Source organism: Squalius cephalus, assembly GCF_949319135.1.
Source record: "Squalius cephalus genome assembly, chromosome: 5".
NCBI lineage: Eukaryota > Metazoa > Chordata > Actinopteri > Cypriniformes > Leuciscidae > Squalius > Squalius cephalus.
The window spans coordinates 35,042,720-35,068,711 of NC_137126.1; the positions used below are offsets into that span (position 1 = coordinate 35,042,720).

At 37.3% G+C, this 25,992-nt stretch overlaps 5 protein-coding genes across 8 annotated transcripts in view; 1 reads left to right on the top strand and 4 right to left on the bottom strand.

Annotated features, from left to right (window-relative positions):
• loxl2b (lysyl oxidase-like 2b) overlaps positions 1–12,102 on the bottom strand; it is a 23,813-nt gene extending 11,711 nt beyond the window's left edge. Inside the window, exons 1-4 of the mRNA XM_079871675.1 lie at positions 11,987–12,102; positions 9,761–10,130; positions 9,364–9,539; positions 1,675–1,886 (exon numbers count right to left, since the gene is read on the bottom strand). Coding sequence (XP_079727801.1) covers positions 1,675–1,886; positions 9,364–9,539; positions 9,761–10,100 — 728 coding nt within the window. The 5' untranslated portion in view covers positions 10,101–10,130; positions 11,987–12,102. The remainder of the gene's footprint in view (positions 1–1,674; positions 1,887–9,363; positions 9,540–9,760; positions 10,131–11,986) is intronic.
• A 1,470-nt stretch (positions 12,103–13,572) lies between these two features.
• drd7 (dopamine receptor D7) lies at positions 13,573–14,919 on the top strand (the record flags this gene model as incomplete). The annotated part of the gene is made up of 1 exon (XM_079872895.1): positions 13,573–14,919. One exon carries the CDS (start codon positions 13,573–13,575, stop codon positions 14,917–14,919), a length of 1,347 nt encoding a protein of 448 aa, XP_079729021.1.
• Positions 14,920–16,853: 1,934 nt separating this feature from the next.
• histh1l1 (histone H1 like1) lies at positions 16,854–17,720 on the bottom strand. The gene has a single exon (XM_079871064.1). The coding sequence runs from the start codon at positions 17,644–17,646 to the stop codon at positions 17,044–17,046; it is 603 nt and encodes a 200-aa protein (XP_079727190.1). The 5' UTR covers positions 17,647–17,720; the 3' UTR covers positions 16,854–17,043.
• Positions 17,721–19,991: 2,271 nt separating this feature from the next.
• On the bottom strand, positions 19,992–20,475 carry LOC307158480 (histone H4). Its single transcript, XM_079871065.1, has one exon. The coding sequence runs from the start codon at positions 20,453–20,455 to the stop codon at positions 20,144–20,146; it is 312 nt and encodes a 103-aa protein (XP_079727191.1). The 5' UTR covers positions 20,456–20,475; the 3' UTR covers positions 19,992–20,143.
• A 682-nt stretch (positions 20,476–21,157) lies between these two features.
• cyb561a3a (cytochrome b561 family, member A3a) lies at positions 21,158–25,437 on the bottom strand. Of its 4 annotated transcripts, none has more exons than XM_079873287.1 (7): positions 25,139–25,437; positions 24,668–24,909; positions 24,359–24,555; positions 23,914–24,122; positions 23,229–23,383; positions 21,656–21,824; positions 21,158–21,469 (listed from the first exon to the last, which is right to left on the bottom strand). In XM_079873287.1, the coding sequence occupies exons 3-7, from the start codon at positions 24,543–24,545 to the stop codon at positions 21,446–21,448; spliced, it is 744 nt and encodes a 247-aa protein (XP_079729413.1). In that variant the 5' UTR covers positions 24,546–24,555; positions 24,668–24,909; positions 25,139–25,437; the 3' UTR covers positions 21,158–21,445. The 4 variants fall into 4 exon arrangements, with proteins under 4 accessions (XP_079729413.1, XP_079729412.1, XP_079729414.1 ...); XM_079873286.1 differs by having other exon boundaries at positions 21,160–21,469; positions 24,807–24,909; XM_079873288.1 differs by having other exon boundaries at positions 21,160–21,469; positions 24,807–24,909; positions 25,170–25,429.
• Between the last annotated feature and the right edge of the window lie 555 nt (positions 25,438–25,992).

The following is a 25,992-nucleotide window of genomic DNA, read 5'->3' on the forward strand; positions in this document are numbered from 1 at the left end:
GAAAGGATTGTCCAAGTTTTCTTATGAAAGCACGGTTTAAAGCCACAGGGCAGACAGAGGTAGTTGAAAGGAAGCCCATTTTGGCTCCACGCTGAAAAAACTACAGCTTTCGGCTACGTGTCCCCCCTCCCCCCAACATCGAGCACAGATTTAAAAAAAAAAAAACGGTGCCTGCACATTTCATAAGGCACAGCATGTGCGGAGAAGCACGTAGCTTAGCCGAACAGTCCGAGATCATACAACCAACTATAAAGCTTTCATTTCTATTGTGCCTAAGTGATTGCTCATAAAGCACATTAATTACCATTCATTTCTAACTAGGCATTTTAGTGCTGATTTCCACATAGTTATGAAAGTGCTCATGAAGATTTATGCAACTCTTGAGAGTCATTACGAACACAGTATGGAATGTAATAGCTTAGCAGAAAGTATGAGTTCAAGACTATGTTCTCTGCAGATTTTCTCATTTATTTGCAGATTTTCTATCAGGCATATACAGAGATTAAGAAGTTCTGAAGACTCGCTAGAAACATTCTTCATGATGCGATTTCAAATACTGTTAAATAATGTTTCACTTGCCTAAACCAGTGGTTTATCTGACCAATGCTGATGGAAAAGCAGCTTGTCTATCTTTTTTTATTTCCATGGGAGTATTTTCAGTCAGGCCTTTAAGATTGATGTCTGTCAGACACAAAAAATTACTGCTGTTGTTGATGAATGTGTCAGACTGTTTACTCTAAGAGAGTCAACATATATTTAAGCAAAATAGCATGTTAAATTAAGATATATGATGTTTACATATGAATAAAAAATTAAATTGATGCAAGGATCAATTCAAATTTAAAAAGCAACGCTATAGCTGAATTTGGGAATAAACTACTAACAATGTGAAATGTCATGAAATGTATCCTGGTATGATTTAAAAAATATATGAAAATATATGAAAAAATGAAATAAAATTAGTTTTGTAATAAAACTCAAACTTTGGATAACTTATAGTTCATTAGTCTACAAAACAAAAAAACCTATATATTTTACAAAATTTATATGGCCCAGTTTCACAGACAGGGCTTAGATTAAGCCAGGATTAGGCCTTAGTTCAATTAGGGCATTTAAGTGGCTTTTATAAACGTGCCTTAGAAACACTAACAGGTGTAATCTTGAGACAAAATAAAGGCACTGACATATTTTAAGATTTGTTAGTCAGAGCAAGTTGCCTTCAGTTAAAACTGCTCAAACATGCATTTTAGTCTGGGACAAGGCTTAAACCTTGTCTGTGAAACCAGGGGCATATGTTTTATACATCAGCTCACAGAGCCCCAGCGTACTGCGTACTTTATGGACCCCCAGGGGTCCCTGGATCTATAATTGATTAGACACTATTAAATCACAATGGATGAAAATTATGCTTCGTTCCATAGTTTAAATCCTGGGATGGAATTCCACAGACAACATGAACATCTTTTCAAGCAAAACATTTGGCAGCATAAATTCCAAATGAAACTATGACCAAACTGTGGACCTCCATATTGTGTACTCTGTTAGCATTTTGCTGGAGTGGGAGTGTAATGAAGTGGGAAATATTATCATAAGGCCATAAAAACCCTATAGGTTATATTCTAAAGAAATATCTGCACAAAAGACACCTCAACTTAAGGGAAAGCAAGCACTCACTTGTACACACGGGTATTGTATCTCTTGTCTCCTGGAAAGCCGAACATGCCGCAGATGACCCTGCTGTTCATCTGAGTCCAGTCATCATCACAGATCTGCTTCCATTTGCCTCCATCCTTCACTTCCACGTAGCCCTCTGTCACTGGGATGCGCTTACGATATGTTGACAGGATGGGGCGAATACGAACATCCTCCACCTGAATGTTCAGACTCTGAAGGGCAAAATAAGTCAAGTATTGTTACTGAAGTTGATTTATGATGGACATTGATTCTTGTATTAGCAATAAATATAATAGCAGGAGGGTGACAAACTGCAGGCCAGACAATAAGAAATGCCCTGTCTGTCAGTAAGTTTACTCCATTTTATCCACCATATATATAATAAGGTTCCCTCTGAATAGCGGAAAGTTTCCATTTGTTCTGTGTTAGCATTATTCAATCTACCCATGTTATGAAACTCGTAACTGGACACTTTAACCACAGCCACTATAAAACTAAACCGGTTTTACAGTTCCAAACATCCTATCAGCAGGACTTGTTGACCTGCTCCACCTCTGAAAAATCTTCCAACTGTGTTTACCCTCAGGCCAACAACAATTCACGTCCGTGGCGAGACTATAAAAATGCATTTAATGGCTTCTGACGTATATAGTAGATGGATAAAAAGGCAAACAAGAGGTTACTGCTTTCAAGCTCGCGTCAAATAATCCCAGACACCTCGATAATCAGGCAAAGGTGTGTGGTTGAAATTATTTCCCCAAAATTTACTAGAAAGTCTGGAAAATTGAAGCACATATATATCAAGGCATATAGAAATATCAAGGCACTTCAACATACTGTATGGCCTTAGAACATAACGGCATCTAAATGCAGCTCGTCCCATTTATTTATTTATTTATTTATTATTAAAATTTGGACGGATTCCACGGTGTATAGGCCTACATGAACTGTAAATCCATCAGGAGTGAAGCTAGATTATTTCAGTAGACTCCAAGACTACATGAAGGGCTTTAGCTGCAGATTTACATTCCTGTGCTATGATACCATGTGGGTTGAGTTTTGAGAGACTGTGTGTTGCTGTGCTCAGCAAATAGAGTGGCCTAACCATTCCATTGCCATCTGAACCTCATGCTATAGAAGAGTGGTGGGACTGCAGTGGATTTCGGCCAATTATTGTTTGGTGTTGAACTCATATTTGTGAAATTCAAACCATTCAAATGTTTGAAGTCAGTAAGATTTTTTTGGAAAGGAATTAATCCAAATCAATTGACATTAAAAACATTTGTAATTTACAAAATACTTTGTATTCATAAATAAATGCTGTTCTTTTGAACTTTCTATTCATCTAAGAACCATTTAACATTGATAATAATAAGAAATGTTTCCTGAGCACCAAATCAGCAGCATGTGGATCATGTGACACTGAAGACTGGAGTAATGGCAGCTAAAAGTTCTGCTTTGCCATCACAGAAATAAAATACATTTTAAAATATATTCAAATAGGATTTTTTTTTATAATTGTACTGGTTTACTGTATTTTTGATCAAATAAATACAGCCTTGATGAGCATAAGAATCTTTTTCAAAACAATAAAAATCTCACCTACCCCAAACTTTTGAACTGTAGTGTATGTGTTAAAATACAACATTAAAGTTCAATTTAACCAAAGCCAAAGTTAAGGCACTAAGGATGAGCTAAACGTTTCATTGTCTCTCCCACAATACAATTGTATTAAGTAAAATGAAAAGGGAAATAACTGCAATGACCAGACATTAAGAGGCTCTTTGGCCTGAAAAGAAGTTGAAGACCCCTGCTGTAGAACATAATTTTTCCATGAAATGAGTATGAGAAATGAAGTGGTCACCACTGGGGAGGCTATTTCCTCTGATTCCCCAGACAAAGTAAACCGAAAAAAAGAAGCTGTCTTTCATTAAAAAAAAGTCAAGCAAGTAATATAAGCTGAAGTCAGGTATTTCAAACTAGGAATGAGAATGCGGTTGTGGATAAACACGTGGCAAACTAAAATGGTATCCTTACTGTACCACACTGGAAATGCAAGCAGTGCAAGCAGTGCAATTATGTGGGTTTATTCCAACATGGATACACTTTGGATAGAGTTCTAGAATGATAAGGCTATTATGTATTTTAAAATGTCTAGCATTTCCACATGAGGTAAAACTAAACAGATGAACCACCAAACACTCAAACACAAAATAGTCATTCCTTTAAATCAAGAGACTTTTTGTGAATGGAATGGTCAGTCATTTTCCCAGTGTCTCTGACCAAGCTGTTAGAGCTGCAGGTTGAGCGGATTTAATGAAGAACTGTGTTTCCAAAATCTAAATTGGACACTGTGGTCAACAACAGACTTCAAAATATAGAAGTGGTTTCCGTGTCATGGCGCAAAACCAAGTAAACTTTTCACAAACAGTTATTGTTATCCAAGCTACTTTGTGATGCAACAAAGCATTCCCATTAAAGGTTGAAATAAAAAAAAAATAAAAAAGCTATGGGAATACACCAGCTAAAGCGGCACAAGCAACAAAACCATCCTTACACAGCATCTGAACAATCAGCTTCATGAATTTTTTTAATGCGTTAAATAAAACATTGTTTGATGGATAATCCAAGTAATTTCCCATGCGCCCTAAGAAAGTAACTCGGTAGTCTTGGTAAATGGGTTTTTCCAATAAGTGAGTGAAGTCACCATTTACTTTGTGACTGGATCAGCGAGTTTAATGACCAGTGCACATATCTGCAGCTACACAGGGTTTCCATTAACTCTTTTCTAAACAGGCAATGTGCAAGGTTTCAAAATAGGTTGGAAGAAAAAAAACAACTGAGGTGAGATTTATTAGCACAAAAGAGGAAGAAAAAGATTTCCTAAACATGTGGGGCTGGCTTCTATGGTAACTGGAAGAGGAGGGGATTCTGTAGCTATAGGAAAGAAAAATAGAGCAGCTGGGATAGTGATTTGTGAGGGCTTGTCCTTCTGTAGATGTAAGTAAGCATCTCAGGAGATTAGTCTTGTCTTTTAAAAAGAAAAAAAGTGAGCCCTTCTACTGCTCATACAGAAGAAGGAGTCAGAGGCACATGTGGTGAACTGACAGGCATTCTTCTACTGGCCGGTACACAGACTGTGCAAAGGAAAATGTCACACAGCCCACATTGTTTTTCCCTTAAAACAAGAAGAGTGAGAGAGCATGTTCTCTTCAACTAAACAGATAAACCAATGCTTTCAGTCCACAAAAAAGGCAAAACACATCTTATGAGTGTTTTCTGTAAAAGGAATAATTACATAAAAGAATACAAATAACATAAAACTTTTCCACAATTCCAAAAAAATTCAAAAATATAATGAAGCAACATGAAGCTCAAATGTCCGTTAAAATGTTCTACCTAAAAACTTTAACATTGAAATTAATGATTTTATTATTCTTGTTTACCACTTTTAATTACTTTACCCACAAAGGAATTTGAGATAAATCTCGGAAAACTAAAATTTTGTACAAATGGCAGATATCATCATCACAAGAAAACTGTATGGAAACAAAGAAAACAAAGACATTGTGGTAACATTTTTTAAATAATCGAATATAACAATCATCTTTCTGATTCAAAATATGTTTCTGTTATGTGTGAACTACCCCAGAAGAAACTAAAGTAACTAAATATGGTGCTCTCTTTTAAAAACTCTAGTGACTCTTGTCGTTAACTGTTTGTGTCTGTAACTCTCTCTTTGCAAAGACATGTTAAAGAATGCCTCCTCTTCAGATGGAGCCTATTTCCAACTACCCATTTCCCTCCCCCAACTCATAATAGAACAATGTTTTAGCAGTTAGCTCAAAGTTTTTGAATGCAGGTCTGTTACTGAGCTTTTCAAAATGGTCTAGATCGACAACAGTTAACAAAGAACACAGAGACCATTGCTGGACAACTACAGTCCTGGCCTGTCTTGGCCTGTCTCGTCCTGAGCCATTGCACAAACTGATGATTATCTGTTTCTTAAAATAGCAGAATTCGAGTAGCGTGGTCCATTCCACTTATCTGGTGCCCATGTATAATTGGCTTAATTTCTTTTTCTGACTGCAACTCTTTGACCAGTTATTTCTGACCAAACAGTCTCCTATAAGAACACTGAGGGAAAAAAACACTAAACATCAGTGTTGGTTTTCAAGGAAAACTTATACATACAGACATCTTTGAATCCTCAGGAATGTGAAACATGTGTTTTTCAACTTGGGTCAAAAGCAAAATATACTATGAAAACCACAAGCAATGATTGCATAATACGCTGAATGTGGACAACAAAGCCTTAGGAACATAGAATAACTTCAAGTCTTCCCACAGTAAATATTACTGCAAGTCACATTAGCTCTGGTTTGATTGTCATTTTCAGAGATTACACTTGCTACATAGAGATAAACATCCTGTTAAATATAGGGAGTGTCACCATCCCAAAAGTATGTAACTAGAAGGGGAGAGGCAGATAAATAAACAAGATGAAATTTGTCTAAAAGACAGAGAGAAAGCAATGTAAGTAAAATCCTTGCATTACAAGTAAATGCAAGTGATACCTTGTTACTAAGCAAATAACAGATGAGTAGATCGAAATGTAGTAGTTTAAGGAACATTATGGGTTATTTTCAATCTAACATCCATCAAGCATCTGTGGCATGCTATTCATTACCACAGACTGTAATTTTGACTCATTCCTCAGTTTTTAAAAGCAGGGGAAAAAACATTTACAATGAAATCCTATAACCAAAGTATTACTTTTTCCTTTGTCTGCACAAATGTAAGATATAAGCGAGTCACAATTTGACCTTTGTCTGTATAGGAACGCATTTACATTATATGCATGCTTAATAAGAATATTATTAGGAATATCTGGAAATTTTGGTTTGAAAAATGTTTAAAAAAGGGGCTTTTATGGAACCTGTAGAGTAAGAATAAATGTATAAAACACATACTGGGCCAGACTCCAGAGAAGAGGCCACAGAACATATTAGTCACTAGAACAATAAAGGCTGAGTGTTTCTGAGCGGATCAACAGCATCTGTCTGAGATGAAGTTCTGGCAGTGATCATGTTTAACTTCAGCTAACAAACCCAAATGATTTCTAACAAGAATTTCTATGAAATTCCTTACTATAAAAAATACATCCACGTCATTTTGAGCCATTTGTGTTGTAACACTGTGAATGTTCCAGAATCCTCTATAGAGCTGAAAGAAACACATTCATCAACTCTTCAACAAATAAATAATGTATCTTCCTCTGACCTCTGTAGTTTCTCATAAAGGCACAAACCCCCTGTGATTGTAATTAAGTTATTGCATAACATGTGTCTGTATGACACAGGCTTCCAGCTGCTTCTGCGTGTCCCACTCTCCCATGATTATGGTGGGCGAGACAAATTATGCTAATTTTATCGAGGACTTGGACTGTCTAGATTTATCAGAATAAAGAAAGTTGGGTTTATTCAGCTTTCAGGTATAACGCTAAATAAACGGACTAAAAGCCTAGACACAATAAAAAACCTTATGACTGGTTAACCAACCAGTCAATTTGTTTCTTTCCAAGCAGGGATAACATCTTGTTCACTTACATTAAAATTAGGTTGTAAAAAAAAAAATTACACAGATTCGACCTGCCGATCCCCTTAGTCGTGCTGTAAACAAGTCACGCAGATTATAAATATTTGAGGCTTTTTTAGATGGGCTCAGAAAAGGACATTGTATCTTTGATCTGGTTTTGAGTCCAAAAACAACTTTAACAAATAATTAGATCAATGTATATGATAAAGTGGATAAGTGACCAAAAACATTACAGTTTTTTATGACAACTGTTATCCATATCGCTACCTGGAAAATGTAGCGTTCACGTTTTTTCCCCATGGTCTGTTTGCATCTTGTTTTGGAGTCTCATCTTTGGCCTCTCCTCCACATCTCTGCACCACACTTGCATTACATCATTTTTCCCATTTTAACCCAAGGAAGGCTACAGTGGGTTGCTTATGAACATTCCCAGATGACTTGAATGTGGCCAGCATTATGGTGAACCTCCCTGTGATTTAACTGCCTTAATGTGGAGCCCCGTGCAGGCTATCAGTAGATGGAAAAGCTGACTCTGGCTTTCTCTCCAGGTTTCTCAGCTGGAGACTAGTAGAAGCTGATCTAAGATGTCTACTTCCCCCCTAGCCCTTGCTTGACTCATATATTCCATGTTATATTAGAAAAGGCAATAATACTTTGAAATGAAATTCAGACACAATAGGCATCTTTTTGAAAACTGCGTATATTTATTCAGATATTTTCTTACTGCATATTATAGTGGTGAATTCTGTCTGCTCAGAAGGGCTTTCATTGAGGTTTCCATTTAGCCTTACACTGAGAATCACAATCAGGGTTTCAAAAATCTTATTTGTCACATCCTCTAAAGTCTGTGTTTCGTCATAAGGCTTGAATTACACTTCCCTTTGTTTACAGGAGCGCCTATCATGACATATTTCTTTGATTGCTTAATACATTCTTTCTAGATGACACTGTCGGCTCAAAGCAGCTTGTGTACGGAAAGAGACAGAGGATGGGGACAAATCCTGTTATTACTCTAACTGGACAAAGAAATTAATTTAGACAAAGCCAAGCAGCATAAATATGGGTAGCGTAAAAAAATGTGTCAAGAAGGTGTTTGAACATTCCATTGCCATATTCCTTGCAACCAAAGCCACTTAGCTCTGGGTGGAAAAGTAAATGGAAAAGAATGCATTGAGGGATTGGAAAAGTGATCAAAGGGAAAAAAAGCAACAATAGTTTCAGAGGTGTTATGCACCTAGTTTTCCCAGCCTGGAATGCAATTTTACGGGGGGCCACAGCAACAACCTGCACCTGGTCCCTGAACTCAACTGCCAGTGAGACCCCATTACAGCTCTAAATATGTGCTGTACTACTAAACGAAAGATAGAATACGATATAGCAATATAATGAAGAGTGAAAGTAACAGAAGCTCATACAATGCATTTTAGCAGGCTTAATTAAGCATCAAAATAACTGAAGGAAATATTTATTTGGTGAACAAATTAAGCCAACTAATATGATTTATATTCTTTTGGTTTCTCTACCAATACATTTAAAAATTACAAATGCTGTGAAAATACAGGTATCGGCAAGTACCAAAAATGAAAGTATCGGTATCGGACTCGAAAAAGTTGTATCGGTGCATCCCTACTAAAAGGAGATCACTTTGGGGGACTATTCATTTTGTACAAAATAATAATAATCACATGTTTATTTTTGTCTATTGGAAGTTGTATTCAAAATCCATTTGGCTCAAAAACTTGAATAGGCATGACGCCCCTGAATAGTTTTATACAATTGTTTAATGTGCTATGAATCATCACTGGTAGCGTATATATAGTGTAGACCTATTACAGTCTAGTTTTACACTCATATAATCATTTGCTTTTTTTATCATTTTTTACCTTAGTATGTTAGCGCTCATTTCTTATTTCTTGTTCATTTTTATATATTATTTCTTTCTAATTTTTATATTGTAGAAATAACTTGTTTGTTATGTGTGGTGCTGTGTTTTTGTGTGTTGAAGCTGCTGTGACAATGCAATTTCCTGTATCAATAAAGTATCAACAACAACAATAACTGTGGAAACACATCTGTGCTGAAATTACTTACATTGATGTTGTTGGTCAGGGTGTTAACAAACTTGAATCCTGGGATTCTCTTGTCGCTGCAAACCACCCCGACATCCTCAGTATGCTTGCAATCAGACACACCTATGCCATTAGACTCACACTGAGCCAAACTCCTCTCCTTCCCCGTGCAGTGGACATTGTCAAACCAGATACGGCCTAAAAACACAGGAAGTCGATGCATATATATTATGACTAGTCATCAATTCTCCATGGAAGAATATTATATTGAATGATTAAGTTTAACAATATAGGATGTAAACTGGCATTCACTTATATTATAATACTATACTGTACTATTTACTGCGACGTCATTTTAGTTGAGAAAAATGCATTAGTTTCAGATTATATCAAATACATTGTGAACACAACAAGCTTACCTTCTCCCTTCCCATATTTAGATGATGGAAACCAGGAGACTGCTTCAAAATAACCCAGTTCTCTGCATACAACTTGGGCTGCGTGAATGGTGAAATCATCATCACACACAGTCCCCCATTCCCCTTCATAGAAGACCTCAACGCGCCCTTCGTTGTGCTTGCGTTTCTCTCCTGCCAGACGTAGCTGTATCCTGGGCGTATCTGCAGGAAGCTCTGGAGCAGTGTAAAGATCCTGGGAAGAGTCCTGGTAGCCCGGAGGGTAACCCAAGTGCTCATACTGTGCGTAGCTCTGACTCCATGCACACAATAGTACAAATGATACAGACCAGAGGGCCAGCATAATGAAAGAGGCTCAGATGGTTTTTATGGCCTGCAAAAAAGCAAAAGTGAAGAAATGGATGGTTTTTTGTTATTATTTAATAGATAGCACAGAAGGACATGTTTGATGATAACAGACATAATTCATGCATTTTAAGATTTCAAGCCACCCATTTATCTGTACTTTTTTAATCAAAAGAACTTTTATTAAAGCCATAAGCTGTGGGAGAATTGCATGTGAAGTCTCGTTCATCACCAAACCAGCCCACATCAAAGCGAGCAATAATGAGAACGCAGAGGCTTGTTTAGACCCCACTGTGGCAGACTATTCATCTACATCGCCCATGACCTAAGCAAAAAATAATTTTGAATACCATGGAAAAGAATCATGTTCTTAACAGAAAATACAGTTTAATTGAGTGTAACAGTTTGACAGATGTTTAAACACTTTGATTAGGATGGTAGATATTCTCTTTCAGTGACACAAGATAATGTGCTGATGGAAATATGGTAAGCATGAGTAGATGAGGTAACTGCTTTCCTGACTGAAAAAAAACACAATTTATATACATGGAGTACAAAAGTCCACATTGAACATCTGGCATTCAACATGTGCAATGCTGTTATTTTTCCAATCCAATTTACTCAAATTCATGTGATGATTCATATAATTTGACTACAAAAAATATGGATAGAAAATTAGAAAAAAGCTAAATACAACTTAGGGTTCTCAGACATAAATAAATGACATTCTCAGTGCAAAAATATAATCTGATTAGTAGGGCGAGCCTTCAAGACTTTTATGTTCTCCAGTCTGGCATGTAAGCTGTTTTTTTCCAAAGGCGAGAAAATCAATAATAACCTGCTTCAAAGGGCTCCCGTAAGATTGCCACTCCAAGATAAAAGAGGCACTTCTACAAAAGCATTTTTTAAAGACTTCCACTCACTTTCACACTCACACACACACACACACACACACACACACACACACACACACACACACACACACACACACACATTCAAAATGTTATTGTCTAAAATACATAAAAATGGTGAAGCTTGCAACCTAAACTAAAACTAAATGTGAAAACTAAATATATATATTTATATATTATATAAAGTAGCCTATAAAGTACATTTATAATGATATAAATATATATTTCAGGATTATTAAAACAATGCATCTTCAAAATGAATTATCCAACATTTCCATTCTCTGCTCCCAGCCAAACATCGCATTTATTTAAAGATGTGCTTGGTCTGAAGTGAACCTCTGTAAACCCCACCTCTCAGTACAGATATTGTGACATGCTTTTGTTCGTCTGGACAAAACCTATAGCTTTGTGTGTTCTACAGCTTTGGAAGTGACTCACATTCCTGTCCTAAAGACCTATTTGTCTGTTAGCATTCTGCTCTTCCAGACAGCAAGTCCCTTGACTACCATGAATAGGATTCAGACCAGGATACAAGGGTTCACAAGTCAAAGGATCACAATTATGTGTAATAGTCTACTACCTAAACACAATAACCTGTCTTCGGCCTGATATATTAATAATTCATTATATAAAGATTTGTTGTTACATTTTTTTAGTTGATCTTATGCCGTCACATAAAAACACGACACATCTTTCATCACTTATTTAGAAATAAAATGCTTTTACTTGAGTCATATTCCACTGACTCAAGCATGACGTCATACGTAACCATTAGAAAACAAATATTTTTTCGAATATCTTACAAGAAAACGTGCAGTAGCCTACAGTAAAACAGAATGAAGCCAGAATGTAAGATGTTTAAAAACTAAATATTCAGTAGCCTACAACGCTCATGCTTTTTCTTTGTAAGAAGCAAAAGCGAGATTATACAATACAGCTTAATAACTCAAAGCAGATGCAGTTGTTAGCTTACTTTTGCTGCGAGTGCAAATTTCACAGTAGAATACTCCTCCGAAATGTGAATCTCTGCTTCTCTCAGCTGTTGCACATCCCCTAAACTTTCACTGGTTGATCTCCTGTAATTTCAGGAAAGTCGAAACAAAGTTACGCCTTGTTGAACTGCCCCCTCACGCCTACCATTGAGCTGGTGACCTCATGGACCTCCAGTCGCACGGGGACATAACTGGAATTTTTTTTTTTTTTTAGAAACAGACATTATGTATGTATACGTGCCCAAAAGAAGAGGGTTGTTTTAAACCAAAAAAATAGCACTGGGTGACGTGAGGGTTTACGAGGGGAGGAAAACAAAACTTGCCTAATTTGATAGTGTAGACTTTCTTATGTAAGTTGGTTTTGTTGGTTAACGAGTGGTTGTGGTGAGTGTGTTCCAGTAAGACGAACGTCGGTCGACGACAAAACCAGATTGAATGATTCATTCACTGATTCAATCAATGATTCATGCATAGTATAATTTCTTTCTGCACAACGCTTGTATTCCTCCTAGCACACATTGCCTACATCTATTTCTGCCACATGTAAAGGTAATGCAGCAGAAAGGGAAATAATATGGTATTCTGAATTGAACTAATAAACACTAAACTAATAAAACATAGGCTACTGGAATAGCTAAAGTAAGCTAGGCTACTACATAATTTGACCGTTTTAACTGATATGGTATAGGCTATAGGCTACGAAATATTGGTTTACATAAACACCTCTTTACAACAAAAATATAGGTTATATGTGCTAAATAAACCGTGAACTATTTGCAATGCAAATTATTATTATTATTGCAATGTAAATTATTTAAAGATGTAATATTCCTAGTTGCGATGTCAGAGACTACGTGATGACGCGTTTACGCAAAGATGTATAATAACAGCTGAATCCTGGTTCTTTGAAATGAACTGTTTGAAGGAATCGTTTCTCCTGAATTTGGAATTTATCGGACCGGGACCTTTCATCACTAGAACCTCTATCTGTTTTCTTGTGGGACATTAATGCACGTATACTGCCATCTTGTGGATAATGGAGTACATACGGGAGCAGAATTGTAAATTAATCCATAAACGCTAATTAAACTCCATTAGTCAGACAGCAGCTGTGTTCAAAGAAACATGATTTTCCACTTATGTTGCTGTATTTCTTTAATTATAAACATTCAAATGATTTCTATAAAGCCTAATACCCAATTGAAAACATAAAAGATATCATAAATAACTAAATAAATAAATAGGCTAGGCTAATACATAGCCCTAATTTACATGATATGAGTCACATTCTCCCCCTCTCCGGTTTTTTCTTAGGCTCCTCCCCCTAGTCCTACTTCCAAGATCATTAGTCTCACCCTCTGCACTATTCTCACTCACTTCTCTGGTTGAAGGAAGGAGGGAAGGTTATTTCAGAAATGTTCAATTATTACAGGCAACTCTCTCATTAATGGACGAATTCCTTAAGTCTTTGGATATTAAACTATCGGCAAATGTTCCCCAGAGGATGGATGCTTGATCAAAAGACATTTTTCAGGTTGCAGCCAGGGTATTAGGGACATCCCAGAAGATGGTAAACCAGACTGAAGGTTATGTCTCAGAGCTAATAACTCGCTCCACGACTGCTTGCCTGCTTTTTATTTTTGTGCTGTCCACCTTTCTAGGGAATGCTCTGGTGTGCACCGCGGTGGTACGGTTCCGTCATCTGCGCTCCAAAGTGGCGTATGTGTTTGTAGTGTCTTTGGCTGTCTCAGATCTCTTAGTTGCCTCGCTTGTGATGCCATGGAAGGCAGCAGCTGAGATTATGGGTTTCTGGCCGTTCGGCAGTTTCTGTGAAGTATGGATAGCCTTTGACATCATGTGCTCCACTGCCTCCATTCTTAACCTGTGCATCATAAGTGTGGATCGTTACTGGGCTATTGCCATCCCGTTGAGCTACGAGCAGAAAATGACAAGAACAGTGGCATTTGTCATGATAGGAGTGGCATGGATTCTCTCTGTTCTGATCTCATTCATTCCCGTGCAGCTGAGTTGGCATAAGACTCCCGGCCATGAAGAAGACCTGGTAGAAATGTCTGAAAAATGCGATGCCAGTTTAAACCGCACTTACGCCATCACTTCATCTCTAGTCAGCTTCTACATCCCTGTCTCCATAATGATTGTCACTTACACACGCGTCTTCCTCATAGCGCAAAGGCAGATCCGAAGGATATCAATGCAAGAGTGCACCATTAAACATGTTCAGTCCTGCCAAAGCTGCAATAAAGCTCCTGAAGAGAAGTTAAAAAGCTCATTTAGGAGGGAAACCAAAGTCCTGAAAACTCTGTCGATGATCATGGGTGTGTTTGTCTGCTGTTGGCTTCCTTTCTTCATTCTCAACTGCATGGTGCCATTTTGTGACCCTGGCCTCCACAATGCCGGGCAGATCCCATGTGTCAATAAGACAACCTTTGACGTGTTTGTGTGGTGTGGGTGGGCAAACTCTACCTTGAATCCTGTAGTCTATGCCTTTAATGCAGAATTCCGCAAAGCATTCTCCAGTCTCTTGGGATGTGGGAAGCTGTGTTCTCGGGATACTGTTCAAACGGTTGACTTCAGCAACGAGCTGGTGTCGTATCATCGCGACTCCACAAACCTTCGAGACGTTCACCTCTTCGGTCACCCCTGTCTGCATCCGCACGCTGTCAGGGAGGGAAGTGACAAAGACATGTGCTTTGATACAGTGTCACAGATGGCTGAAGTCCCTTTTGAGACTGACTGTAACTTTGTTTATGGGGAAAGGCCTCCTATGGTAGATCATGGAGAAACAGAATTATCCTTGGATAAAATCATACCATTTACAAAAGCAGACGAGTTAGTGTCTCTTGAACGTGTGGTTCATAATGAGGGTGAATCTCCTATCTCTGGGATACTGTGATCTGTAAATATGTTTAGGTGTACTTTGACTGAGAGTCATTATTTTGTATGTTAGCCAAGTGAGACTAATTGGTTTATAAGCCTATATTCTCTGTAGAGAACAGATTTTGAATGCTGTTTCTACATACTCTGTTGCTCATGAATCTTTCAAAAGGTCACTCTCATGAGATATAATTAAATATCCTATAGATCCATACATTTAGTTAAAGCTCATACTTTATCAACTGTTATTTCTACTTGAAAATGCCCAGTCTTTTTCGGTTTAACTTAGTGGAGGAAATAATAATCATATTCTGTCTGTCATTTTTGTTCACTTTGCTGAAAATGAATTACCCCTGACTTTGAAATGTCCTCTATTCTCTCTTAAAGGGAAAGACAGATTTTTTATTTATTTATTTGTTTGTTTTAGCATGGCATATGAGATTAATGGAAAATATTAAACAGATTCATGCAACTATCTTGAGAATTATAATCTGTCTGGCAACTCTTTTGTCCAAACAAAGCTTCTGTTCATGTAATTGATTTGTTCACAGTATGTCCAACCTGTTGCAGGCTGGGATTTGTTTTAAAGATAATACAGTTGAAACTTAAAAGATATGGATGTATAAAAGGATAGTTTACATGAAATGCTTTAAGGATGTTGTTGTCCTGCAGTGTGATATGCAATACTCCATCTTAAATATTTCATTATTTTATAATATCTTCTGGTTTATATATTATTTGATTGACTACTTGGGAAAATGTGTACATTTGCCACTCCGCATGACCATTTAAAATGAAAAAAACAAACAAACAAACAAAAAAACAATCACAATAGACCTTATTCAAAGCAGCGCCATGAGGTATGAAAGAGAGGCTGTGTGTTTCCAATGGCATCTGCTGTAAAAAGCTTTATAAGGCTCCTAATCACTTATAAATTTCCACAGCTCATGTCGTCTGTAGTTTTTTTTTTTTTTTTACTGGAATGTTTTTGCAGTGTTTCGTGAGCACAACAATCAAAAAAACACATTCAATATTTGTACAACTCACTGAAGAGAAATGTATGTCTAGCATTCCCGTTAAAAATCAAAGATGGCGCTGCTGTGAATAAGGTCTATGGTCAAACTTTGAAATCATTCAGTAACAGGATCTTTTCATTATATACATTCATATGAAGTTTAACCTAAATTGATTTTTTTTTTAAATCCCCCCACCCTCCTTTTTTTTCTTTTACAGAAATAAATAATTAAATGCATTGATAAAACAAGGTCTACCCAAAATATGTTCACAAATTACTTTTAATAAGAAAACATTCTCCTTAATTAAAAAACAAACAAACAATTGAACAAGCATAGTGTAGCCTACATTGAGCAGATAAAGACAAATGAGCCCTCATATCATTCCGATATAAATTTTTTTTATTAGGAGTTTTATAACAAATTTTGAACAAAATATAAGTTTATGGATACATGTTAAGAACAAATACAAAAAAACACAAACAAGTCATTTCACTGATGGAATGTATTTTGCCTTTGGTAGTAACCTTTAACAAACCATCGCTTAACTATGAATAAATTAAGTGTTTGTTCTGTATTGCTGTATTTACAGGAAAGTCTCGTATAATCCAATACAAAATATAAATATAACGAATCATAGTGATAAAACACACTCATCATCTTTTTAGTCACATACGCACGTGCACTCACGCTCGCACACGATGAACTTTGAACAAACTGTAACGTTATTTACAACTTTATATGTTAACGTATGCACATTTTGGACACTTTCCAACCAGCGGACTCTTCTGTATAATCTCTGAAGGGTTGAAAATCTACACCAAGTAATCGGCTTTGTGTATCAGGTACAGAGGTAGAGACTGTCATGTGTTTAACGTTATACAAAGTAAACCGATCTTGATACAAGTCTTCCACAGCATCTGCCCGCTCGCGCTGGTGATATTTTTTTTTAGAAGCAATGAGACTCTAAACAAGACAGCTCAAAACAGCGTCACATCCAACCTAAAAATAATTTTCTCAGTCTATAAAAAGGCAGTAGCCTTCTTACATGCATCAGGAACATTTGCACTTCAGTGAAGATGGGGTGGCTCTTACAAGAGCCTTTGGTTTATGGAGTGAAGTCTGTCAGTCTACTTCTTCCTGGCGGATGTCTTCTTCCCCTTGGCAGCCTTGGGCTTTGCGGCTTTAGGCTTCACTGCTTTGACCTTCTTAGGACTCTTTGCAACTTTCTTCACAGCCGGTTTCTTCACTTTCTTCGGGCTTTTGGTGGCTTTCTTGGGCGCTGCCGGTTTCTTCACTTTCTTGGGAGACTTCTTCGGGGCAGGTTTCTTTACCGCTGCCTTCTTGGGCTTCGCCGCCTTGGCCGCCGCCTTCTTCACTGCTGGCTTCTTCGGTTTCGCCACAACTTTCTTGACGGGTTTCTTGGCGGCTGGTTTCTTGCTCACCTTGAAAGATCCGGATGCCCCGGTGCCTTTAGTTTGAACAAGCGCCCCCTTTTTCACCAGAGATTTCAAAGCAATCTTGACGCGGGAGTTGTTTTTCTCAACGTCATATCCACCACCTGCCAAAGCCTTCTTTAGAGCCGCCAGGGAAACTCCTTTGCGCTCGTTGGAAGCGGCCACCGCCTTCACGATAAGGTCTGACACGCTTGCTCCAGGCTTTTTCGCCTTTGCCGCCTTCTTCTTCGGGGCTTTGGCCGGAGCAGCCGCGGGAGCAGGAGCAGTTTCTGTCATAGTTTCAGTAAACTTAGAGCCGATGTCTCGTAGTACAGAGCTGTCAAACAAACAATGTTTACATCCAACAGCTGAGGGCGGGATTTAAACGGGAGATGAGAACCATATAGACTCAACCGCCGCAACCGACGCTCTCAACAGGACGGAGTCGTTTGTAGATGTGCTTTCTGATCTTGAAAAACACAAGGTTTCCCGCGATACAGAGTGATAGATTGCAGACTTTAAACCACGTCCAGATAGCTGAGTCTTTCCTCTTTAAGGGCAGCTCGTGTTTCGTGCAAAACATCGGTCCGTTTAATGTACAAAAATAAAAACGCGTCCAAATTTAGTGCGAGTCTCAGCGGTAAACGTCGCACTTCCTCAGTTCTTTTGTAGATTATATATTAAAATTCGAAAATCACAACTAAAACGATAGATGTTTTGCATAAAGAAGACCCTAATGTACACATATGTGGTGGTTTTAGACAAAGAATACTCACGGAATAAAAAAATTAAGCGATTTTCTTTAGTGGAGGTAACACAGATCAGCGCTGTCGCCATTTCAACCTCCCCTAATCTCTCGGACATTCTTTCTACAACGATCTATCAATAATCATATCTGAACATCCAGTACATGATTCAAGTAACTTATTTACAAGCAAGTTTCCCAACATTACACACATTTAAAGACGTTGTCCGTCATTAATAAAACGGGAGTATAGGCTATGTATTGTTTGTCCGAAGAGAAAGTGTAGAGGTGTGCGACAACAGCAGGAAGCAATCTTGGAGTATAATGTTGTATTTATTACCATTTTAAATACTTAGACACCAATACTATTAAACACTTTACTATTATTCTAATTATATTTAGTCGTTGTAAAAAGGTAATTTAGACCCTTTTTAGGAGGCATAATAATAACAGCGAGGATTTTCAACATGTTGCTTCATTGGCCATGCAGGGTAATAAAATATTGCACTTCGTGTAGGCTACTGCGATGTTGATCGACTTTAAACAATAAAACTATTTATCTGTCACAGATATTTATGAAATATTTCATAAATGTGTGTGACAGAGTCACGTTCAATTTTAAACGTAATTTGAGTTTAGGCTATAAACATTAGACTAAACTGAAAGCATGTGGACTCAAGCCTATTCATTAAGCAGCAATACTATCAAACATCAACTATGGCACCAAAAACAAATTTATATGATAAATGATACTTTTATTAAAAGTTTTTCACTCAAAACAAATCACAGAACGGATAGTTCCGGCCCTGGATGCTGATTGGTCAATAAGTTGTTCCAGCAGATGTAATGACTTTGACCTGTTAATACCATTTTTTACAGTCTATGGTTAATACGCCTAGCAGCTTTCTGTTGTCTGCTAGCGGAAGAATACAACTTAATGAAGTTGCTTATGAAAATGTGCTTATGTTTTAGTGAATATTTGTATTCTTAATAATTTTAGTAAGCAAATGCATTAATTGTCATTCCTAGACCACATAAAACTGCTTGGCATATGCAACAAAAAGTATGCTTTAATGAAAATGTGTGTTCTTAATATTATGTGGTGTTGTTTGTGAATAAGGTCACTCTGCTGTGTGTTGTGCCTAACAACGCTGTATAAGCCATGCATGGCTATATTCACAATTTAGCAGACCTCTTATAATAATTAAAATACACTAATTATTACAGGCCAGGAATTTTGTGCTTACTCGAGTTTGTTGTTAAAAGTGAAAATTTCATTAAAATGTTATTTTGCTAAGCAAATTCTTCCAGTGCCATTCCTCCGCTTGAAGATAAAGGCCGTGACATTACAAAACGTAGTTATGCAACTAAATAAACCATCGTTGTGTAATCTAACATGTAACTACTACTATTTACCAATCAGCACTGAATAGGAACGCTGATGTCTGGGACTATCTTATTGAAAAAAAAAAAATGGTGGTTGGCTTGTTTTAAATTGTGTCCCTAATATTTTTTTTTATTATGGTGTAACTGTTTTATAAAAGCAATAATAAATAAAGGGCACAACTTCTGATGCTTTTTTTGTGCTCATTTTTGTGCACATATTCATGCATTATTTATTATTAACTTTACCCAATAAATGTTATTATAATTAGTAGTTTATACTAATAATTAGTAGTTTATAAACATTTAAGAGTAAATGAAAAAAAAAAAAATAATAATCCTCACATTTCTGTCCGAGCACCCACTAATTAATGAACTGTTAAGTCATGTTTATGTTGTTAAAAGTAACGTTAGTAGCCTACTGTTAATTCATGTAATTAACCATAAACAGCTTGCTTTTTTGTTCTGTTCCATCTTAAAATATGAACACAAAAAAAAAAAAAAAAAAAAAAAACGACTTAATGTGTTGTGGGAAACTTAAAAAAACAATTATTTAAAATAAATAATAAAGAATACATTAAGACAGATTAATGTGCTCTTTTGATCGAATGTTTGGGCGGCTCTTAAAAGAGCCTTTTTTGTTTTTTAATCCGGTCCGGGTGAAATTTAACCGCCAAAACCATACAGGGTACGGCCTTGACGCTTCAGAGCGTACACTACGTCCATAGCAGTCACAGTCTTGCGCTTAGCATGTTCGGTGTAGGTTACAGCGTCGCGAATAACATTTTCAAGAAACACTTTCAGTACACCACGCGTCTCTTCATAGATCAGACCAGAAATACGCTTCACACCACCGCGACGAGCTAGGCGGCGAATAGCTGGCTTTGTGATTCCTTGAATGTTGTCTCTCAGGACTTTGCGGTGACGTTTTGCACCGCCTTTCCCAAGCCCCTTGCCGCCTTTTCCACGACCAGACATGGTAGCTGACTGAGATTTCAAAGAGCACGAATGAAATGGGATGGGCGTACTGGGGAAGACTGACAAGTATGTCTAAAGCGGACCTTGTTGAAACCATGCTTGTCACAACGCCACTGCGGGCGGAGCTCATCACATCATGTAACAGTGCAAAACAAGAAGGGAAATAGGAAATGTTCCGTTTCTTTTCTTTGAGTACAGATCATGGAATGGAAGAAAATGTGTAACAAATAAACCATAGACTGTATAAAAGAAAATAAACATGTATACGCGTGCTATGCTTTATGTTGGGGTATTCGCGATATTTCAGTAATTAGGACAGACCTCCTTATCCTATATCCTTGTAATATGCTGTCTGCTAGTACTATAATTACATTACTTTTGGGACCTAATTTAGTATGGATTTGCTTTACATTTGAGTTTTAGTGCGTATATTTCAAACTATCAAACAATAGCTGATTGGATTTTTACTGAAATATGTAAATTTCAAACACCTCAGCCTAGCACTTTGATTGGTGCGAGACTGTCTCGGCTTCCTATTGGTTATTCACTGATGATGACGCGTGGTGGTTTGTCCCTCTGTCTGGTTTGAATGCCCTTCCCAGCCGGTTTGAACCGGTTTGACAAACAAAGAGGAAATACCTTCATCTGGTTTTCCTTCACAGACACAAACATTGATGTTTCATAAAATGATATTAATCATTTGTTATATACAGAGGCCTTCTTTAATAATAAATTAGCACAAAACACTGACAAATAGGCAGTGATTTTTTATGACATTTTGCCTTTGCTCAACACAATTTCAAATAGCAGCAGCAACACAATCAAATCTAAGCAAAAACACATAAACAGAAGATTTTAAATGTCTTCCCAGGTATAATTAGAAATACAAAGACAAATGGTTGGAATTTTAGGGGACTTTGATTCGATTGAACAGCTGATCAGTCAGAATGCAAATAAATAAAACATTTTCAGACATTCAGCTTTGAGACATCAGTTTCCATCATATGCCAGGGGCTGAAAATGAGAGAAAGGGACAATATAAAAACACTTCTGTCAGAAAAAAATTACTCCTATGAATACTTTCTTAGTTATTAATTTATAAATATAGAGAGGTTTGTACTAAGGCAAGATAATTAAACATGACTTTTGTCACAATATTAGCAAGCCATTTCTTTCTTTTCTTAAAATCCTTTGTCTTACCCTGTAAACTCCCTCATCATAGCCTGGCTCAGGACGCTGCCATATCTGATTGGACAAGATTTTCAAAACAACCAATCCAAACGCTACAATGATGACTCCCAAAGAATTTGCAGTGATTGCCTCTGGTGGTAATGCAGTATAAGGCAGCGTCCCATTGGTGGCTGCTTTTCTGAGGAAAGAACCAATAGAAGAACGCATTTGCTATGGCACCACACTGAAGCTATTGAGAGCTCTACATTTATGAATACATGTTCTTTTTTATCTTCTTCTTTCTACATCATACTGCAATTCTTAAAACATATCGATTACAGCATAATGATCAGGGGCCTCATTTATAAAACTGTGCGTAGGAACCTTACTAAAAGTGTACGTGCGCCCGAAAGCCAAAAATGGCGTACGCAAAAAAATATTCAGACTTATAAAACCGTGCGTACGCCAGAACCTGCGCAGAATTCACTTTATAAATCCCAGTCAGCGGAAGATTGTGCGTACATGCGTCTCCACCCGAAATAACCATATATGGAGCTTACAACGCCTAGTTTTACTATGCAGATCCTCATCTACATATCATTTGCATATGATTATTCATCCACGTGATAACTTAAACGTTATCACGTGGATGAATAATCATATGCAAATGATATAAACGGTACAAGAAACATTACATTAATACAAATCAAGTAGTTGTCTATCCTTGCCTTGTTTTTGAATAGCCTACATAAATCAAATAGTGTAAAATACATTTCAGAGAAAGTTTTTCTCAATCTTTTCCACTTGCCGAATTGTATTTTTAATTGATTTATATTTTTAATGGAAACAGATAGGCCTTGGGCATTATTTGCACGAAACTATTTTCTCAGACAATCTGGTATTATCATGATAAGCAATTATCTCTGTGGTTAAAACATTAAAGCACGCCACAGGAAAAGTGTTCAAAAACAATCGCATCCACAACAAATATTTCTAATGATTGAATTTAAAAAAATGTTGTAACTTCAGTAATGATTTCATGTTTAAGTGTTTAACTCCATTAATTTGAATGGCATATTTAATATAAATGTTTATATCAGAAGTATTTTATTTATTTAAACTGTTATTTGCGTCAGTTTCACTAAACGGCTCAACACGTTCGCTGCCGCGGACATTTAAGAAGGAATGGATATTTGCTTCAAGTGACAGGCTTGGTGATTGAAATTGTATTTGTATAATCTTTCTGTATATGTTTAATTTTCTTTAGATTTTCTGTATAAAAGTGACCAAAAATACATTTAACTCCAGATCACCATCGGTGTCGCCAAAGTGCTCCATCTCCAAAACGTTCGTACGCATGGGTCAGAGTTTGCGTGCAGGTGCGCAAATTTTCCCGTCAAGTTTTTCTTTATAAATCCCACCTTTTGCGCAGGAACTGGCGTACGCATGTTTTCAGCCCCATTTTGTGCGTACGCAAGCTTTATAAATGAGGCCCCAGATCTACCAAATCAAACAGCACAAACGATCCATGAAGATCTCTCAAACATTAGTAGCCATTTATACATAGGTTCTTCACCTGCAATAGCAGATTCACGTCACTTACAGTGCAAAAAATAGCTTTTCGTTGATCCCTGAGATGCAAGATACAATGCTCAGTACCAAGATGATTCCTCCCATCCATACATGAGCTGGCTTTATAAGGGCACGTGCAGCCATTGGGGTGCAAGGTAAGAGGAACACGGTAAAACCCATGACCCACTGCGGGGGGAAAAATAGAGAAAAGGACATTTTTTTAGTTCCTGTGGGAAGATTCATACTTTTCATTTACTTCCTCTGTGGAAGCATGTTTCTGCCACGGCATAAAACTAAAAAAGGTAATTGCGACTTTTTATCTCACAATTCAGACTTTTTTTTAATAGCAATTGTGAGTTTATATCTCACAATTCTGACTTTGTAACTTGCAATTGCAAGTTTATAGCTCACAATTCTGAGAAAAAAAGTGAGTTGTGAGTTATAAACTCATAATTGCCAGAAATAAAGTCAGAATTGTGAGATACAGACCCACAATTGTGAGTTATAAGATAAAAGTCAGAATTACAAGATAAAAACTTGCACGCTTCCATGGTCCTTCATATACATATGAAATATGTCAGACTGCATTTTCTGTATCCAATTTCTTTGAAAGAAAATGAAGTTCATTGTTTATCCACTATTTAACTTCTTGTTTACAACAACAAGTGAAGACAAACTACTACACTGTACATGAGCAGTTTCAACACGATACACACCTGTGCAGTGAAAAGTGCAGTGGTACAAATCCCCACCCAACTATGGAGGGAATAGAGGTTGGGTGTGCCGTTTTTGTTGTGGAAGTCGAACACAGCACAAAGCCCGAGAACAGACAGAATGAGAGAAAGGAGCAGAAGCCCAGCATGTAACAGCTTCCACGGGAGCTTATTGTGACCCCATGTCAGAGGAATACGGTACACTACGGCCGCTGGTTACAAGAGAAAACGACATTAATGAAAACAAGACAGAAAGTTTTACATAAAAAAAAACAAGTAGAATATTTTTCAATCATATCATTTCACAAACAATGTAACACAGCAAACTAAAACAAACACAAACTTTCTACCACATACAGCTGAAACTATTGCTTGTGCAATGTCATGTGTTATATTACAGCTACAGTAGCATGAAACAAAAGGCAAAACAATACCCAATCAAACGTACCATTCCCATAAAGAACCACCATTCCTGTGACCATGAAGACCGGGTGCCAGTTGAAGTGCTTGGCTGAGCCGTCCCATGCAAATCCACCTCGGTAGGTGTAATTCCAGTGAGCCACTAATACCACACAGACAATCCCCAATATCAGGCACAGCAGATAGGTAACGTAAAATGCAACAATTCCTCTCATCCTGTGAGTGCTGCCGAGACAGAGAATGCAGATGAACTTTACTTACACACGTATTAAATCATAGAGGTGTTCACAAAGACAAACAACAACATTAACAAGCATTTCATAATATTTCAACTTGCCTTATAAAAACGCGATGTCTCAAACTCAAATAAATATAATGCAGTGATATTTTAAAAAAGAAAAGAAAAAGAAAGAAGCAATCAAAGTGTACCTATAAAAGGCTATATAAGCAGTGCAGCACATCTGAATGTATTGTACCTTTATCTGGTATCTCACAAATATCAAACAACCTCGTGACGGGTTTTTTTTTTTTTTCTCAGTTCCTCTTTCCATAATTCCCCATCATGATTTTCGATTTCGTCTGCAAACAGACCAGATGGCAAACAATAAACATTAGAAGAAATGAGGAACAGCAGAAAGGGAAAAACTAGCAATAGTAAGGATGAAATGGAAATTATGTCACTCAAAACTATAAATACTGTACAAAGAGAGAACTATGCAAACTGCTTCCATGATGCAATGAGACAATGTAACAAAACATTAAAAACATTTTGGTGTCAAAGACCTGTCGTATAAAAGAATAGACTTACGGAGCGGTTTATACTTTTTTTGTAGTCTTACATTGCAGCTTGTGTCTTACATGTTGTTTTGGTTGTGACGTAATGCCAGTCTGAGGACACTCGAAAACAGACGAGGTACCCACGCAAACTATTTTAAATATTGCCTATTAAATAACAGTATTGACTGTTAACGTAAGTTAATCTGATTTATTCAGATGTGATGCAAGAGAGAAAATAAGCGTGTACAAAGTTTAACGACCAAGCTCATGCGCTGATGATTTGGGGAAACGCAGAACCCAACATGGCATTTCCTGTTTAACCGCAAGGGTGCATGGGAAGTGTAGTGAACACGACCTATTTCGCAATAAAATACGATTACACAATTTATTTGAATTATCAAGGGGGTCGCACACCGGACGCGCTGCTCAGCGCCGCGCCACGTCTAGGACAACTCTCACCTGAAAATCCGATAACATCAGCAATTTTCTGATTTCCGACGGTGTGTGTACTCTCATAGAGAATAATGTGTTCGAATTTAAAAGATGTGGCGCTGAGCTGCGCGTCCGGTGTGCGACCCCCTTCAGGACCTTATAGGTGTCCTTATATAGCGTCCGGTGTGCGACCCCCTTCAGGACCTTATAGGTGTCCTTATATACATTATACACACACACACACACACACACATATATATATATATATATATATACACACATACATAGGCCTATATACACACATATATATACACACACACACACACATATGGGATAATGTATAGGGAGGCGGTTGTTATAGCGAACAGGCTGAACGGGCCGGCTTGCATATATATATATAATCAACAAGTTAGGGATTTTGCACACGCATCTTCAGAATGCACAGACAGTGTT

Excerpts from the sequence above, each read along its gene's own strand:
- histh1l1 (XM_079871064.1), bottom strand. The coding sequence starts at position 17,646 with ATGACAGAAACTGCTCCTGCTCCCGCGGCTGCTCCGGCCAAAGCCCCG.
- LOC307158480 (XM_079871065.1), bottom strand. The coding sequence starts at position 20,455 with ATGTCTGGTCGTGGAAAAGGCGGCAAGGGGCTTGGGAAAGGCGGTGCA.
- cyb561a3a (XM_079873287.1), bottom strand. The coding sequence starts at position 24,545 with ATGAGAGGAATTGTTGCATTTTACGTTACCTATCTGCTGTGCCTGATA. Across the intron at positions 24,123-24,358 it reads GGTGGTTCTTTATGGGAATG|CGGCCGTAGTGTACCGTATT; the intron begins GTACGTTTGATT and ends TCTTGTAACCAG. Across the intron at positions 21,470-21,655 it reads ATGATGAGGGAGTTTACAGG|CCCCTGGCATATGATGGAAA; the intron begins GTAAGACAAAGG and ends TCTCATTTTCAG.